This window comes from Mesoplodon densirostris, chromosome 11, assembly GCF_025265405.1.
Source record: "Mesoplodon densirostris isolate mMesDen1 chromosome 11, mMesDen1 primary haplotype, whole genome shotgun sequence".
In the NCBI taxonomy this organism is placed as follows: Eukaryota; Metazoa; Chordata; class Mammalia; order Artiodactyla; family Ziphiidae; genus Mesoplodon; species Mesoplodon densirostris.
The window spans coordinates 77301356-77320544 of record NC_082671.1 but is presented as its reverse complement, the minus strand read 5'-3'; the positions used below and the strand labels follow the sequence as shown (position 1 = coordinate 77320544).

Genomic DNA, 19189 nt, shown 5'->3' with positions numbered 1-19189 from the left:
TTGTAGAGTTTTCAGAAAAGGAATGAAATGCTCCAACTTAGTTTTAAAAGAACCACCAGCCGCTATGTGAAGGAAACATTGTGAGGGGTGGGACGCTAAAGGTGGAAGTAGAGAGATCAGGAGGCCATTGCATAGTGCATTTCTGGGCAGGAGATGGCGCTGGTTTGGAATAGGGTGATAGCTGTGAAGGTGGTGAAAACTGGTTGGATTCTGGCTACATTTTGAAGGTAGAGCCAACATAATTTGCCCATTGATTAGATATAAAGTGTGAGAGAAAGGAAGGAGTCAGGGATGACTTCAGTGCATTTGGCCTGAGCTACTGGAAGGGGATAGAATTGTCAGTTTCTAAGGTAGAAAATGTAATTGGGGGTGAAGATCTTGAGTTTGAGTTGAACTTACTAAATTAAAATTTCTCTTAGACATGTAGGTGTAGGCATTGGATAAGAAAGCCTAGAGGAGTAGCCCAGGTTGTAGATATTAGTTTGGGAGGCATCAAATAAGGATTTCTGAATATCACTTCTAGCTGTGTGTGGGTATGAAAGTGAGAGACACAGACACATACTTAATGTGAGTGAAGAAATTATTGATACAGTAATACATTAAAGTGTTTGATTTTTTAAAATGTAGTCAGCATTTAATGACTTTACAAGTGAAAGTTACATTTATTTTTAAAATATTTAATATAGATGTATATACGTACATTTATATTTTAAGTGCACAAATATGTAAGTTTTATTTTTATGGAGCAAAAACTGAAGTGTAAAATACAGCAAAATCTCTTGCTACTTAGGAGTGGAAACCTTGTAATTGCTATAAATAACTGTATTCCTGATTATTAGAACTTAGAGTTATTTGTATAAACATCTGATTTTTTTTCTGTGTGATTTTTAAGGTAATGCTATGGGCTATGTACGGATGATAAGATCTGGTGGCCTTCATTGTAGCAGCAATGCCATTAGGTATGGATGCAAACATATTTTTGCCTTGTTTATGCCATTTAGAAATTTTATGTCATTTAAATCTGTCTTTTTTATAAGTAATATTGTAGAGAGGGTTTTTTTCTTTTTTTGTTGATATATTTTGAGATCAAGTATGGAAGAAAATTATTAGTTGTACTAGTTAAATTTTTTCCTAAATTTTAAGACTACAGCAGACTGTTGAAAAGCTTTATTTCTCTTAAAGATATAGTTAATTTATTAGTTTGTGAATGGTTCTATAGATTACATGATTTTTAAGGATAATTTGATTATTCATATATCTAAAATTCAATTATGGTAAAGTGGTGATATTAATAATATAAATGAAACGCAAAATTCTTTCCAAAGATACAGTTGAAAAATTGAGTCTTACAGTACTGCTTTCATATCTGTGTCAATTTCACATATTTAACTTAATAAATTCCTTCCCAAATTCTTATGTAGATTTGTACCTGATCTTGAAGATATTGTAAATTTTGAAGAGCTAGTAAAAGAAGAAGGTCTTGCAGAAGAAACATTAAAAGCAGCTAGGTAATCTAATTTTGGAATAATTTAAATTTGGAGATTTAAAAAGTATATGTTCATTTAAATGTTAAAGACAGGACTAGAGGGTAATATATAAACTTATATGTCAGTGTTTTTACTATGCAAGTAATGGTCTCAGTTGATGAAATATAATTTTTTCAAGACTACAGTATTCTGGTGTCTTTCCAACTTCTCTAAAAGGAATCTTCTAGACCATGGTCTCTAATACATGTGACTGTTGAACACCTGTCATGTGGCTAGTCCGAATTGAAATGTGCTGAATTGTAAAGTTCATAACTGATTTTGAGGATTTAGTGTTTAAAAAAGAATGCCAGATCTCTCATTAATAAAATTCATTTCATTTATTTCTTTTTACTCTTTTTAAATATTTCTATTTGCCAACTAGTATTTCTAGAATACTAGTCCTTCCTTTCATGTAATCTAGAGCAGCAGTGTCCAGTACAGCAGTCACTACCACATGTAGCTGTTGAATACTGGAAATAGGGCTCATGGGACTAGGGAACTGAATTAAAATTTTTATTTCATTTAAATTTAAATAGCTAATGACTATCTTATTGGACAGTGCAGAGCTACAGACTTGAGTAAATGGTGATTTTGAAAAACAATTTAAAACTTGAGAGAGGCATGCAGAATTGTTAAGAAAGTCTTTAGAAAACTAAGTTATATTATTAATAATTGTAACACTTATTGACTCAGGCATGAAGGGGCACCCCTGGGCAAAGTGGAGACAATTTGAATATCAAAAAGAATAATGGTAGAGATTGCTTATAATACATTGAATTAAGAAAGAAACCGTGAGTATAGTGATAATAAGAAAAGTTGGAGAAGCAGAGGGAAAGTTCTTTTTTACAGTGCTAGCCAGCTAGTAAATACAGAAGGGATGAGAAAATTTAGGGAAAAAAACAGCTTTGCAACCATGACTGTAATACTTGAAATGAGACAAATCGTCAGTGGGTTCTCAAACATTTTTGGAGAACAGAGTATTCATTCACTATGAAAAAATTGTCTGAGAAATTGATTATTAATCACAAAGGGAAAAAAACATCTTCACAATGGAGAGACTGATGTATTCCACCTTAACCAAGTGATCAAACTTAGCATCACCAGTAACAGGACATGCTGACATTATAGGGCCCCCTGATGTAATGTAATGGCAAGTACCTATTTTGTATTCTCACCCAAAATGTTTACTCATCAAGTGAAGGAAAGTTCATGGCAGGTGAAGTCATGGAGTTATGAGGTTATGATAACGAATTGACTATCTAAATGGACATTAAGTCTTCCAGAATGATGGAGGAGAACTGGAGTAGGTATCATAGTCCAAGATAAATAAATGTAGAGCAGTGGTTAAAACGTTACAGATGCCTGCTTTCAGGAGGGGGTAGTTGGATATAGTTGGATCATGTGAGTCTCAAAGGAGAGATTTCTAAGACTGTCTAGTGGTGGGGGAATAATAATTTGAAAGTGATAATAGCTGTACATAAGGGATGTAGGAGAAAAAGCAGCTAATGTTTCTAAAGGTTGAGTGGGAAGCTAAGTTCTTCAAAAGGAGATGGGTTTCAGTTGAGGTAAGGAGGTATAGAAGAAGTGATAGTGAAGAGATTTAAGATGAAAAGGAATTTATTCACAATGAAATGGAATTCTACAGGGCTCATTGTGAGAAGAAGAAATACAAAATTCTATAAAGTTCCAAGAGGCCCTACATATTCTGTTCTAGGAACTAAGTTAATTAAATCATATTGATTAGCCTCTGTCTAATAGAGGCCCTACATATTCTGTTCTAGGAACTAAGTTAATTAAATCATATTGATTAGCCTCTGTCCATAAAAAAATGAGTTCATTCTGAACCCCAAGGAAGTTTACTTAGAGATGTTTTATATTTCACATTTTTGAGTGCTCTCATCTAAACTAATGAGAAGTGGATTTTAAAAGCCACATCTTCTTTTGAGAAAGGAACCAAGTAAATAATTTTTTTGCATTTTAGGCATTTGGATTCAGTCCTCAGTGATCACACACGAAATTCTGCTGAAGGCACAGAGTATTTCAAAATGCTTGTGGATGTTTTTGCTCCAGAATTTCGAAGGCCGAAGAATATACATCTCCGAAATTTCTATATCATTGTTCCACCTCTGGTGAGTATTTTTAGTACCCAAAATGAATTTTTTGAAAAAGTATTAATAAATAGATCCAGTTTTTTTTACAGTAGGAAATGCAAACAGACTGTATTGTTGACTTTCTGGTTGTAGATAAAACTAAATATGGTCTCAGTGAATGCGGCCTAGAATTTTTACTTCTTAGCTATGTGGAATGAGACTTGTTCATAGTTCAGAAAGATTCTTATTTGTTAATAACAGCCAGAGAAATCCTAGTGTAATTTAAATTACTTGAGCATACACTATTTGACACACACACACACACACACACACACACACACACACACACACACACACACACACACACACACACACACACACACACACACACACACACACACACACACACACACCCATCCATCCATCCATCCATCCATCCATCCAATCTTTGGGCTGAAGTATACCATACACTCATTTTAAGTGATTAATGTAGACAGTTACAATATGAAGTATTTCTTAAAAGCATACTATTTGAGGACAACTTCTGTCTTTTTGGTAGTTAAATATGAACATCTAAGCTAAAATTTTAGTGCTTTCTCGTTGTAGCATATGGTATGTTTTGCTCTAATTCTGTAGTTGGCATCTTAAAAATAGCTCAAGTTAACCAAAATCGCAATATAAAAACAATTGTCGCAGTGGGGAAAATGGAGTTAAGAGATTAGAGAGGTATATATTAGCAATAAGAGTTATTTTTCTGTAAAGGTTTCTATAACAAAGCTCTTTCTTAAAAAATTTATAAATGGATAGCTCTAAAATCTAAATATCACTGAGCAGATGTAGCTTTTGATTACATCTAACTTTGATCGAGTTACAACTTTTTACGTTGCTGCCTGAATTAACACATATGTTCTAACATATTAGAACCATTATTATCCATTGAAAGCAGCTGATGGTCTATGGACAGCTTTTTTCTTCACACATTTTCCTTTCTACTGTTTTTTTTAATACGTTAATTGTTAATGCTCTATTATAATAATTGTTATGTAGCAAAAATGTCCACAGTTACCTGATAGGCATTAGCTTTTCAGATATGAATAGAAGTGTCAGATTGGAGGCGAGTCTATCTTAGTTATACTTTGATAATAGTGTAGTTACTAACTCATGGTGAGTTCTCACCATCTTTCTTTAATTTGAAGTCATGGTAAACAGCAATGGCAAACCATTTATGGGATTGAGGAAGAGTCTAGTTTTGCAGAGCTGCTGTCAGAATTCAGTTAGTGATGGAGAAAACAAGAGGGATTACGAACACTACAAAGAAGAGAAGTATAGGATGCTCTTCTTGTGTCCTTGAGTTTATAATCTAATTCCAGAAAGAAGACAAACATAAATGAGCTATCTAAAGAAGATTTAAGTAACAGTTGACAAAGATTTTATGAAATGTGGTTAATTGCCAAGTAAGTTTTACAGGCAAAAAAAGTGGAACTTGCTTGATAATCTTGTTTCCAGTGTAGGCTATTATAGTACTTATCACACTGTACCATAATTATTTTTAAACAGGTCTGTCTATATCCCAGTGCTGTGCTATCCTTTTGTAGCCCCTAATGGCTACTTAAATGTAAATTAGTTGAAATTTTATGAAGAAATTCAGTTCAGTTCCTAAGTTTTACCATACACATTTCAAGTGCACAGTGGCCATATGTGGCTGGTGGCTTACTGTATCGGACAGTGTAGATACACAGCATTTCTGTCATTGCCAGGAGTGCTGCTCTATAGAGTGTGAACTCTTTGATGGTATTCATTTTTTTATTGTAATTATTTAATAATGCCTGGTATTATTAAGTTTCAGTAAATATTTGTTGAATAAATGCTATGATTAGATAAGGTATTTCAGAGGAGCTAAACTTTTAGGGAAGTGCTTTTTTTGGGGGGGAATTTGTTTATCCAAATGACTACTAAGCCTTTTAAACCGAGAATATGGTAAGAACTACTGCTGTAGAATGAATTGGGTGGGCAGAAATAAGGACTGCCATGCTTAAGAGTGCTTAAGCTTTTAAGTAAAGCAGGCCTACTTTTCTGACTACAACTTTGATTTAGAGTATGACTTTAGGCAAGTTACTAAACCATTCAAGTCTCAGTGCCTTCATTTGTTAAATGTGCATAATATTTTAGAATGAACCATACACAAAAGCACTGTGCTTGGGTTAAGTGGTGATTGAGGGAGTGCTCATATTTAAAGGACTTGGAAAGAAGAGCCATTAAGAGATACTTACACAGATTATGACCTCACCAAGAGGCTATTTATATGAGGGAAACGTTTCAAATCAAAAGGACAGGAGCTTAGAAGAGATCCTGTTTATAATTTTTGAAACGTCTGTTTTAGGAACTGAAGATTTTTTAGCACAATTGTTTCTCTAATGTTGTTATATCTTTTTAGACCCTCAACTTTGTAGAGCATTCCATTAGTTGCAAGGAGAAATTGAATAAAAAAAATAAAATTGGAGCTGCCTTTACTGATGATGGCTTTGCCATGGGTAAGCTTAGTGGAATTGTTTTCTCATGAATTTTATGTTTACCTTACAATGGATTTTTCAAAATGTTTGCTTGAGAATAGAGCTATGTGCTCTTTGTAGATTCGTTTTTCACGAGCAGTGTTTACTGTTTATTTTTTGGCTGGGTCATCTGATTGACCATTATTTATACTGTTGTTCATGCTCCTTTGGTATTGCTAATCACTTAGAGTGGTTGGACCTAATTATTTAGGCTTTGTTTTTGTTGTGGTTTTATTTACAGTTTGAGCATCTTGTATTTAGTTTCCTGTAGCTTCCTAGTTGTTGTCAATTTAGCAGTGGAAGTTTTTCCCCACCTTTACAGCCATATGTTATCTCCAGGTGATTTTCATAGCCATGTTATTTCTTCTTGATTGGCCTTTTTTTTTAGTTCTTTATATGTTTTTAAGGAAGAATTAAGCCATATTGCTAAACTTATTCATTTGTGCTGTAAAATGTAATTTGAAAAAGGATTAATTCAAAATGGTTAGCTTAATTTTAGGAATTATTGGTGGAGTAGAATGTAACTTGTCTACACATTGTAATTTTGTTTTGGTTTTGCCGGTGACTTCTAGGTGTGGCTTATATTCTGAAGCTTTTGGATCAGTACCAGGAATTTGACTCACTTCACTGGTTCCAGTCTGTTAGAGAGAAGTACCTGAAGGAGATAAGAGCAGTTGCTAAGCAACAGAATGTGCAGTCAACTAGTCAGGATGAAAAACTGCTACAAACCATGAATCTCACTCAGAAGCGACTGGATGTTTATCTACAGGTAGAGGAGAGTTAACAGTCAGATCTGCTTTGACTTTTTAATATCCATTACTTCTTGATCACTGAAGAAACATAAATCATATTGAAACTCCCATTTTAACAAGTGAGATGAATAGTGGTCATAAGAGTATTTATTATTTATTTATTTATTTATTTATTTATTTATTATTTTTGGAATACGCGGGCCTCTCACTGTTGTGGCCTCTCCTGTTGCGGAGCACAGGCTCCGGACGCGCAGGCTCAGCGGCCATGGCTCACGGGCCCAGCCGCTCCACGGCACGTGGGATCCTCCCAGACCGGGCACGAACCCGTGTCCCCTGCATCGGCAGGCGGACTCCCAACCACTGCGCCACCAGGGCGGCCCATATATTTTTAAATGAATGGCATTTGGAAGCCATTTGACTCATATCTTAAAAAATGGGTGGATTACACAGTTCAGTTTCTGTGTTTGTGATTCGCACTCACTAGAGCTTTTTAGAAATAATTTGATATTAAATATAATTTTGATGTTTTACTAAAGTATTCTCAGCTTTTATTTCTAATTTTTTTAATTTACTTAGGAATTTGAATTGCTCTGTTTCTCACTGAGCAGTGCAAGAATTTTCTTCAGAGCTGACAAGACTGCAGCTGAAGAAAACCAAGAAAAGAAAGAGAAAGAAGGTCAGTGAGTGGCTTAAATTTGGAAAGACCAATAAATCTGTCTTTAGTAGTAGACACGAATACCCCATTTTATCTAGTCAGACTTTTCTTTTTGAAAAATAATATAGACCTAGAAATGTCTTTTTAAAGAAGTAAAGCCTAAGGGGATCATTTGTGAAACTGAAAAGAAATTTAACATAGTTTATGCATTTCATTCTGAGATAACTCTTTATTCAGTTCATCTCTTAATTAAAAAAAAATTTACCAAGTTTAGGGTTTTTTCTTTCACCCTTCAACTGTATCAGATAAGAACGAACAAATTAGAGGAGGAGACTAAATGTTGGCTTAAGTCAGAGCTGCTGATGACTAGACACTGACTGAATGTATGGGACAGGTGATTAAGGAGACATAAAATAGTCAGGGCCATTTTAGTGTCACAGTAATAGCCTCCTGTGCTCCTCCATAGCCAGGCCTTGGAGAATTAGAGAGCAGTAGAGCCATAATAGCTGATAGTCATTAAGGAGAGGATTCTGTCCGTTATATTCTTTGTGGGTGTAAATTGTTCAGCATTTCATACTTAAGGGACCCTCGTGGTACATTTCTCTCAAATTTGAAATTTAGCAACAATTGTCTTCCCTGAAGAATGGATATTTCCTTTTTTCTGTTATGGAAATTATGTAACTTAGGTTTCCTCTTTGGAAGCTTAAAACTAGGTACAGCAACATGACAGGTTTCATGTTTGCTCTTTTTCCTTTTTCTTACTTGTATTTCACAAATCAAGAATAAAAGATACTTCATAAAACGTGATGTTTTTACTAATCTTATTTTGCCAGTTAAATTTTAAAATAAGTATGTTTTTCACACTGAATAGAGGTGATTCATTTGGGTAGACCACTTATATCAGTTACCCTGTTCCCTGTTGATAATGTTCCATCAGTATTACTTAAATGCAGGCATTTTTGGAATCTAGACTGAATAATAATCGTGTTCTTGAAGAATGATTGCCGGCTGTTACCTGGAAGATACTAAATATTTATTAAATAAAAAAAATACGTTATGTTTGGGTTCATTTAAAAATAATATTTAGCGAAGCCATCTGGAAGAATTAGAGTCAGTATAATCTAAATTGTGAAGAAATTGAGTTATTGCTTACGATCTGCTCAGGCCTTTCGTGATGCCAGAACCTTGTCTCCAGCCTAGGTAACTAGGAATATTCTGCAGGTGGATTGGCCATTTACTTTAAGGCCTAAAGCATTAAGACAAAACAGACATTTCAGTCTCAGTGGAGCTCCTTGCTTTGGACTGCTGTTCTTAAGGAGCTGTCTAGGGTTTTGGGTAATATATGTCACCCACGTGCCTGATGCTGGGTGGTGGTTCTGTTTTAGGACTCTATTTTAGCTGAAGTTTGCTCAGAGATGTTGTCAAAGTTGCTGAAAACATTAAATAGTTTTTCTCTGTTAATGAAGTGTATATATATGTATATATATGTGTATATATATATATATGACATTCTGCACAAAAGGCAGAAATTCATTTTATCACAGTCATAATAAAAACCTGCATTTAAAAATAAAGTGTAGGGCCTCCCTGGTGGCGCAGTGATTAAGAGTCCGCCTGCCGATGCAGGGGATACGGGTTCGTGCCCCGGTCTGGGAGGATCCCATATGCCGCGGAGCGGCTGGGCCCGTGAGCCATGGCCGCTGGGCCTGCGCATCCGGAGCCTGTGCTCCGCAACGGGAGAGGCCACAACAGTGAGAGGCCCGCATACCGCAAAAAGAAAAGAAAAAAAAAAAAAGTGTAAATACAGTTGGAAAGTTATTCATCCTGGACAGTTTTATATGTGAATTTGTAACCATGTTTCTATCAGTAATAGCACTACAGTTTCTTGGCTCAGCTAGGGGAATGTGCAGTGTGAAACCCACCTCAGATGCAGTTTGGCTGTCTCACAATTCTACACCACTATTACAAACCAGTCAAAACAATTATATTTGCAATATTTAGCCTAGATTTCTAAAAAATTAAGGTAAATAAACTACATATAATTTGTGATATTAGAGAAACATTTGGTGGATGTAGCATTTTCTTAATTTGAAATTTAGCAATATAGTCCTTAATTTTGTTTTTTTAGTCCTTCTTAATTTTTTTTCCTTAATTCACTTTTTAAAATGAACATAAATATGTCCATTATTTTCACTCATGCTTCCAGAAGAGACTAAAACAAGCAATGGAGACCTGTCCGACAGCACTGTGTCTGCAGATCCTGTTGTCAAATGATACTGATGGTATGCGTTGCCCCTATGAAATCATCAGAATTGTATATGAAATGGATGTTAATAAGCTAATAACCAAGTGTTTCCTGGGTCACATCTCGGGGAAATATTTAGATGCTGCAGCTCTCTAAGGCAGTGCTCTAAAGTTAAGTCCATTCTTCTTCCGAAGGCTCTACTTTTCAAAGGTTGAGAATGAGATTTTAAAATCACATTTCTGTCTGGACTTTGGCTAGATGTGCCTGGGAACAGTTATTTGAAATGAAGTTTTAGAAGGGTTAACTTAAATTCCTAAACTGCCACCTCAGACCTCTTGTAATCTACATGAATGTTTATAATTTGTATTTGTATAGGTCTTTGATCCATATTTGTCTCAGTCATTGGGAATTCAGTGCATATACTATATACAGCCAGTAATGTTTAAACAAAAGGAATTGAGCCTGAGATTCATGAAGCATACATATCAATATTCTTATAAAAGGGATATATGAAGATGGTTTTGATACTAGAGGTGAGGCACAAGTGTTATGTAACCTTTTTGTACAGTGTGAACTGATTCATTGTTAATTTCATGTGGCTCACAAGAGCTGCTGCTGTCTGTGGTGAGACATTTTATAACTAGTTTACATTGCTTTGAGAACATTTAACCTCCAAAAACTGCTTTAAATTTAAGATTTACTTAATACTCAAGGGGGAAGAAAATACAGATAAAGCCATAGAGTCCTGCTTGAAGCTTTACTATTGGCTGAAGGCATTATGATAGCAGAGAAAATGGAATGAATTCTTATTTCTACATCCAAACTCAGGTTTCTTCTACATTAGGTTGAACTGAAGTCTTGATGATGGTTTGGGCAGACTTTTTCTTTAAACCAAGTATAATCTAAGAAATCAGATAAAGCACTGTGCAGGCTTTTAAAAAATTACCACTGTGAGAATAAAGTTCTAATAAACTAAACCACTTACTGATTTAAAAGGTACAGAAAGATTTTGAGTAAATTTAGTTCCTGGCAAGCTATTAGCTTTATTTTTGTAAAGATTATATCATTTAAATGGTTAATCATGGCCTATAATCTTTTAATATAATACAATGTTACCTTTACAGTGAAAACAAAAAAGTTTAAAACTTTATGTGTGATACTAACATCATTTTAGGAAATACTTGATTTTTCCATTGCACTTGCCTATTAAGCATTTCTTTGGGTAAATCCTGCAAGTAATTCTAACGTTTGATTTCCGGCTTTTGGAACAGGTGTACAATGCCCTGTCTGTATTCATTGATCACAGTCAGGGTAACTTTCCCAGCTCAAGATAACACTTTCACTGTTAAAATTCAGAAGAAACAGAATAGGTAGGAAGTGTTTTTTGTTTATTATGTAAACATGACTTACAGAGTTATGTACAATGGATGGATTAAAGGCATTTAATATTTGTAATATGTACTAACTGTAGAAATGGCCCTAAAGCATGCTGCATAATTAATAATTTATATTTTCATTATTGTAAATGTTTATATTAATGATCTTGCATTTGATTATATCAAATTGGTCACCATTTCATAGCAACAGTATTGTTTTTTCTGTTTTTCTTCTCTAACTTCCCTAAAATCATCTCCTTTAATAGAGATAGAAATTCTAAATAGAAGAGAATCAGATGTCTCTGTCATTATCCCCACACATGTCAATTATTTTATCAATATTAGATAGAGTTCACATGCTGACTCCATGGATACCTACAACTGAGAAAAATGTGACAGATTATTATTTTGCCTTTAGTTCAAAATAATGTCACTGCAGTCTGGATGAGGTATAATAAGTTTACTTATTTGAAGTCAAATCTCTGAAACGATGAAGCATATTTAAGTGCTGTTAACAGTGCAGAGCAACAGGGCTTCAGTGTTCTACACCTAAGTTGATGTAGACATTTAGATGACGGTTTTCCTTGCTAATGTATTGATGTTAATCTTCTCATTTTTTTCAGACATACTGCAGTTTAAAAATCAGTGTGAGCCTTTGTTGTAAACTCACAGAAAACTTAATGTTCAAATTCTCAGGAATTAAGGACTAACCATAACATTGTCCGTTCTAATTAAATTTTATCAAAGATGGCAAGTTTATCTCCATTAAGTGGGGCTTTCCTCTTCCCCACTTCTAAGAGAATACAATATGCATTGATATAATAGAACATTAATAAATATAATTTCAAAAATTTACTTCCTCTGGATGTTTATGTTCAAAATTGAATGTCTTAAACCAGTAGTTCTTAATATTGATCTTTTTGGAGTTCCCTTTGATCTAATAGTGTGTGGAATCTCTTTAAAAAAATACTTCCGTGCACACAGGCAAAATTTCAAGTATAAAACTGGTACTGGCTCTTCTTTGTGTATCCCAGGTGGACTTTTTGTTTTCTTTCCTTTTTATATTCTTAATCTTTCTATTGCTTGCTATTTTCAAATAAAAGAACCCACATGAATGTTTAATTTTAAATCTTAATCCTGGGAAGGGATCATTAGTTTGCAATGCTGTAGTGCCATTTGCAGTCATGACTTGAACTGAAACAATCATAATAAAGGAGAGCCTTTTAAATACTATGCTGGAGAAAATGTTCTTGCTCAGAAAGTCTGATTGCTGCTCCTTCTCTTCTGAGGAGGAAAGTTTGTAAGGCTGTGGGAAAGATGAGACAATACCATCACATACATTGTCACGTTCCTCTTTTATGTTGGATTGGCCAAACGTAAAAGGTAGACTTTAACCAATTTTAATAATTTTAGTTCTTCTTCCAGCTTAAGGTGCAGAAGTTTCAGACTGTTGGTATACCTTTTCTTAAGAGAGATTTAATGCTACAGGTTTTTGATGTTAGAACAATTTAACAGGTTGTCAAAGACTTCAGTTTTAAAAAAGGAATCCAGAATAAGTGGGTCTATAGAGATTACGTGAAGTCATAGGACTATGCAGTGAACTCAGAGATGGTGATAGCAAAAGGAGAGTTTGGTTTATACAAAAAGTTCTTATATACTGTATGAAAGGTCGATTTGGACAAGTATATGGATATTTCCCTCTATTGTAATAGTTTGGTTCTTCTTTACCACCTAGTTTATCGGATAGCACCGGTTGTTCCTATCAGTGGAGACATACTCAGGAAAGTAGATGAAATTTATCTCCCAATCAGTGCAGATCTGATGTCTTAATTCGGGGATCACCTTTAAGGACTGTACATTCTGTAATGTAGGTAAGATCTGTGTGTATTGATACATTCTTTGGTAATGCCCTCATTGTTATTAACGTGAGGGAAAAAAAGTTAGCACTTCTGTACCCAGAAGCACCAACTATATAAAATTAGTATTACAGTAATCATTTCAGAATGTGTACAAAAGGTAATAAGGCATTAAAGATGCACTTTTAAGTTGATGTAATTACTGAATATCAGAATAATTGTCAAAGATTAATGTATTGAGAGAAGCATTTGGAGATTGCTTTGTCTCTGGTTTTCTCTGTGTGCTAGTAATATAGCACATAGTGGTTAGAAGCGTAGATTCTGGAGCCAGACTGTGATTTGAATCCTGATTTGCTGCTTACAAGGTTACTTAACCTTTCTGTGCTTCATTTCCTCAGGCATAAAATGGTGTAATAATATAGCTCATAGATTGTTTGAGGATTTAATTTGTATAAAGCACTTTATTAGGAAACTTAACTACTATAAATTTTAGCTATTATTATGAGTGCTCTTACCAGCACAAATACACTTGGCATATCATTATTAGCTGTTGAAGTTTGAAGATAAACTGTCTGTATTTGAGTTGGTCTCATAAAAACTATTTCTTTTTAAATGGCTCAGCTAAGTGTTGACAATGTAAGGCAGGTCCTGCTCTTCCCTAATGGTAGTTCTGACAGGTGGCTAAACAACCAAAGGCAATGCTGGGAAATGAAAATGGGTGAGGCTAGCTTATTTATCCCAGGGATGCAAGGATTCTTCAATATACGCAAATCAGTCAATGTGATACACCGTATTAACAAATTGAAGGAATAAAACCCATATGATCATCTCAATAGATGCAGAAAAAGCTTTTGACAAAATTCAACACCCATTTATGATAAAAACTCTCCAGAAAATGGGCAAAGAGGGAACCTAAACATAATAAAGGCCATATATGACAAACCCACAGCAAGCATCATATTCAGTGGTGAAAAACTGGAGGAAGCATGTCCACTAAGATCAGGAACAAGACAAGGATGTCCACTCTCGCCCTCTTATTCAACATAGGTTTGGAAGTCCCTAGCCACAGCAATCAGAGAAGAAAAAAATAAAAGGAATACAAATTGGAAAAGAAGAATTGTCACTGTTTGCACATGACATGATACCATACATAGACAATCCTAAAGATGCCACCAGAAAACTACTAGAACTAATAAATGAATTTGGTAAGGTTGCAGCATACAAAATTAACGCACAGAAATCTGGCATTCCTATACACCAACAACGAAAAATCAAAGAGAAATTAAGGAAACACTCCCATTTACCATTGCAACAAAAAGAATAAAATACCTAGGAATAAACCTTCCTAAGGAGGCAGAAGACTTGTACTCAGAAAACTATAAAACGCTGATGAAAGAAATCAAAGATGACATAAACAGATGGAGAAATATACCATGTTCTTGGATTGGAAGAATCAATATTGTGAAAGTGACTATACTACCCAAAGCAATCTACAGATTCAATGCAATCCCTATCAGACTACCAATGGCATTCTTCACAGAATTAGAACAAAAAAATTTCCAATTCGTATGGAAACACAAAAGACACCCCAAATAGCCAGAGCAATCTTGTGAAAGAAAAACGAAGTTGGACGAATCAGGCTCCCTGACTTCAAACTATACCGCAAAGCTACAGTAATCAAGACAGTATGGTACTGGCACAAAACCAGAAACATAGATCAATGGTACAGGATAGAAAGCCCAGAGATAAACCCACACACATATGGGCACCTAATTTACAACAAAGGAGGCAAGAATATACAATGGAGAAAAGACACCCTCTTCAATAAGTGGTGCTGGGAAAACTGGACAGCTACATGTAAAAGAATGAAATTAGAACACTCCCTAACACCATACACAAAAGTAAATTCCAAATGGATTAAAGACTTAAATATAAGACCAGAACACTATAAAGCTCTTAGAGGAAAGCATAGGAAGAACACTCTTTGACATAAATTGCAGCAAGATCTTTTTTGATCCACCTCCTAGAGTAATGGAGATAAAAACAAATGGCACTTAAAAGCTTTTGCACAGGGCCTCCCTGGTGGCGCAGTGGTTGAGAGTCCGCCTGCCGATGCAGGGGATACGGGTTCGTGCCCCGATCTGGGAGGATCCCACATGCCGCGGAGCGGCTGGGCCCGTGAGCCATGGCCGCTGAGCCTGCACGTCCGGAGCCTGTGCTCCGCAACGGGAGAGGCCACGACAGTGAGAGGCCCGCATACCGCAAAAAGAAAAAAAAAAAAAAAAAAAAAAAGCTTTTGCACAGCAAAAGAAACCATAAACAAGACAAAAACACAATCCTTAGAATAGGAGAAAATGTTTGCAAATGAAACAATAGACAAAGGATTAATCTCCAAAATATACAAAGAGCTCATGGAGCTCAATATCAAAAAACCAAACAATCCAGTTAAAAAATGGGCGGAAGACCTAAATAGACATTTCACCAAGGAAGACACACAGATGGCCAAGAGGCACATGAATAGATGCGCAACATCACTTATTACTAGTGAAATGCAAATCAAAACTACAATGAGGTATTACCTCATGCCAGTCAGAATGGCCATTATAAAAAAATCTAGAAACAATAAACGCTGGAAAGGGTGGGTGAAAAGGGAACCCTCCTGCACTGTTGGTGGGAATGTAAGTTGATACAGCCACTATGGAAAACAGTATGGAGATTCCTTAAAAAAAACTAGAAATAGAACTACCATATGACCCAGCAATCCCACTACTGGGCTTACACCCTGAGAAAACCATAATTGAAAAAGAGACATGTACCACAATGTTCATGCAGCACTATTTATAATAGCCAGGACATGGAAACCACCTAAATGTCCACCAACAGATGAATGGATAAAGAAGATGTGGCACATATATACAATGGAATATTACTCAGCCATAAAAAGAAACGAAATTGAGTTATTTGTAGTGAGGTGGATGGACCTAGAGTCTATACAGAGTGAAGTCAGTCAGAAAGAAAAACAAATACCGTGTGCTAACACATATATATGGAATCTAAAAAAAAAAAAGTCATGAAGAACCTAAGGGCAGGACAGGAATAAAGAGGTAGACCTAGAGAATGGACTTGAGGACATGGGGAGGGGGAAGGGGAAGCTGGGACAAAGTGAGAGGGTAGCACTGACAGACATACACTACCAAACGGAAAATGAATGGCTAGCGGGAAGCTGGTTCATAGCACAGGGACGTCAGCTCGGTGCTTTGTGATGACCTAGAGGGGTGGGATAGGGAGGGTGGGAGGGAGGCTTGAGGGAGGAGATGGGGGATGTGTGTGCATATGGCTGATGCGCTTTGTTGTGCAACAGAAACTAACAGTATAGTGAAGCAATTATACTCCAACAAAGAAAGATCCATTAAAAATAAAACGCATGCTTAAATCTTCAAAAAAAAATCTCATTTTCCACCCTCCCACCTTTCATTTACATGGCACTTATTTTCAGAGGGCCTTAATGTGCATTAACACATTTCAGTTAAGTTGAAAGTCACCCACTCTTTCTAAACTTAAAATTTGTATTAAAAGATAATGATGTATGTACAAGAGTATATAATATGTATGTTTAGTGAATGAAAATAGAATGCTTGTGTAGCCACCAGGTAGGTTAAGAGCTTATTGCTACCACCTTAGGTGCTCCCATGATTCCTCCTCAGGTCTTGGCTCCGCTTTCCACGGCAGAGGAAACCACAGTGCACTGGGCTTTTCTTTGGGGTTACAACCATCTATATTTTTAAAAACAATATGATGGTGTTTTGCATGTTTTTGTAAAGTTAATATAAAGGTATTCTGACTTTAATTCATTGTCATTTTTAAAACTCATCAGTGTTGATGCATGTAGCCATATAGTTTATTTAGCTTTATTTCTCTCATATTGTGTTACATGAATACACAGATATTTAGTCTGTAGGTAAGATTTGGGTTATTTCCAAATTTGGGATACTATGAATAGTGCTGGTGTAATCGTCATTGTACACGTCTCTGGGTACGTGTGTTGAGTTTCTGCAGTGTGTCACAAGTGAATCTCCTAGGTGGTAGGGCCAGGTGTACCTGCAGGTTCCTTGGAGAGAATGTTGAACTGTTCTCCCATCCCAGCAGCAGGTGAGAGTACTCCTCATTGTTCCATCCTGACCAGCAGCTTAATTTCTGCAGTCTGTAGTCGGTATCTGTGTCGTTTTAATTTGCATTTCCTTGATTTTTATATGATTGAACATATTTCTAAGAGCCCTTTTTATTTTTTATTCTATGAAATGCCTTCATGACTTCTATTTTTTTTCAATTTATCTTTTTCTTACTAATTGTAGGAATATTTTGTATATTCTGGATACTAATTTTTGTTGGTCATATGTGCTTGCTGAATATGCTCATTTAATTTTGTGTTTTCATTCTGTGTTTTATTGTGAAGTTAGTTTTAATGTATTGGATTTCAGTCTTTTGGTTTTTCATGATTTGCAGGCTTTGTGGCTTAGTTAAGCCACACTGTTTTGTTTTTTTTCAGTCGATTTACAATATTGTGCTAGTTTCAGGTGTACAGCAAAGTGATTCATTTATATATATCAATATTTTTTAAAATTATTTTCCATTATAGGTTATTACAAGATATTGAATATAGTTCCCTGTGCTATACAGTAAATCCCTGCTGCTTATCTATTTTACATTTAGTAGTTATATATATATTAGTATTTGTTATTCCCATATTCCTAATTTATCTACCCCACCCTGCCTTCCCCTTTGGTAAAGTTTGTTTTCTTGTCTTAGTCTTTTTCTGTTTATAGATTTATTTATATTATTTTTTAGATTCTACATATAAGTGATACCATATGATATTTGTCTTTCTCTGACTTCACTAAGTATAATATCATCAGGGTCCATCCATGTTGCTGCAAATGCCAATATTTCATTCTTTATGGCCAAATAGTATTCCATTGTGTGTGTTTGTGTGTATTTTTTTAAATTGTATTAGTTTCTGCTTTATAACAAAGTGAATCAGTCATACATATACATCTGTTCCCACATCCCTTCCCTCATGCATCTCCCTCCCTCCCACCCTCCCCATCCCACCCCTCCAGGCGGTCACAAAGCACCGAGCTGATCTCCCTGTGCTCTGCGGCTGCTTCCTACTATCTATCTACCTTACGTTTGGTAGTGTATATATACGTCCATGCCTCTCTCTCGCTTTGTCACAGCTTACCCTTCCCACTCCCCATATCCTCAAGTCCATTCTCAAGTAGGTCTGTGTCTTTATTCCCGTTTTACCCCTAGGTTCTTCATGACTTTTTTTCTTAAATTCCATATATATGTGTTAGCATACGGTATTTGTCTTTCTCTTTCTGGCTTACTTCACTCTTTATGGCAGACTCTAGGTCTATCCACCTCATTACAAATAGCTCAGTTTCGTTTCTTTTTATGGCTGAGTAATATTCCATTGTATATATGTGCCACATCTTCTTTATCCATTCATCCGATGATGGACACTTAGGTTGCTTCCATATCCTGGCTATTGTGAATAGAGCTGCAATGAACATTTTGGTACATGTCTCTTTTTGAATTATGGTTTTCTCAGGGTATATGCCTAGTAGTGGGATTGCTGGGTCGTATGGTAGTTCTATTTGTAGTTTTTTAAGGAACCTCCATACTGTTCTCCATAGTGGCTGTACCAATTCACATTCCCACCAGCAGTGCAAGAGTGTTCCCTTTTCTCCACACCCTCTCCAGCATTTATTTTTTCTAGATTTCTTGATGATGGCCATTCTGACTGGTGTGAGATGATATCTCATTGTAGTTTTGATTTGCATTTCTCTAATGATTAATGATGTTGAGCATTCTTTCATGTGTTTGTTGGCAGTCTGTATATCTTTGGAGAAATGCCTATTTAAGTCTTCTGCCCATTTTTGGATTGGGTTGTTTATTTTTTTGCTATTGAGCTGCATGAGCTGCTTATAAATTTTGGAGATTAATCCTTTGTCAGTTGCTTCATTTGCAAATATTTTCTCCCATTCTGAGGGTTGTCTTTTGGTCTTGTTTATGGTTTCCTTTGCTGTGCAAAAGCTTTGAAGTTTCATTAAGTCCCATTTGTTTATTTTTGTTTTTAT

At 35.5% G+C, this 19189-nt stretch overlaps 1 protein-coding gene across 3 annotated transcripts in view; it reads left to right on the top strand.

The window, feature by feature from the left end:
- WASHC4 (WASH complex subunit 4) overlaps nucleotides 1-19189 on the top strand; it is a 71173-nt gene that overhangs the window by 42681 nt on the left and 9303 nt on the right. Inside the window, exons 27-34 of one of the 3 annotated variants that reach the window (XM_060113260.1) lie at nucleotides 893-959; nucleotides 1422-1508; nucleotides 3508-3655; nucleotides 6051-6147; nucleotides 6738-6934; nucleotides 7494-7593; nucleotides 9779-9854; nucleotides 10193-12461. In XM_060113260.1, the coding sequence (XP_059969243.1) occupies nucleotides 893-959; nucleotides 1422-1508; nucleotides 3508-3655; nucleotides 6051-6147; nucleotides 6738-6934; nucleotides 7494-7593; nucleotides 9779-9846 (764 nt within the window). In that variant the 3' untranslated portion in view covers nucleotides 9847-9854; nucleotides 10193-12461. Of the gene's footprint in view, nucleotides 1-892; nucleotides 960-1421; nucleotides 1509-3507; nucleotides 3656-6050; nucleotides 6148-6737; nucleotides 6935-7493; nucleotides 7594-9778; nucleotides 12462-19189 lie in introns of those variants that run through there. The other 2 variants (XM_060113261.1, XM_060113259.1) reach the window with 2 other exon arrangements.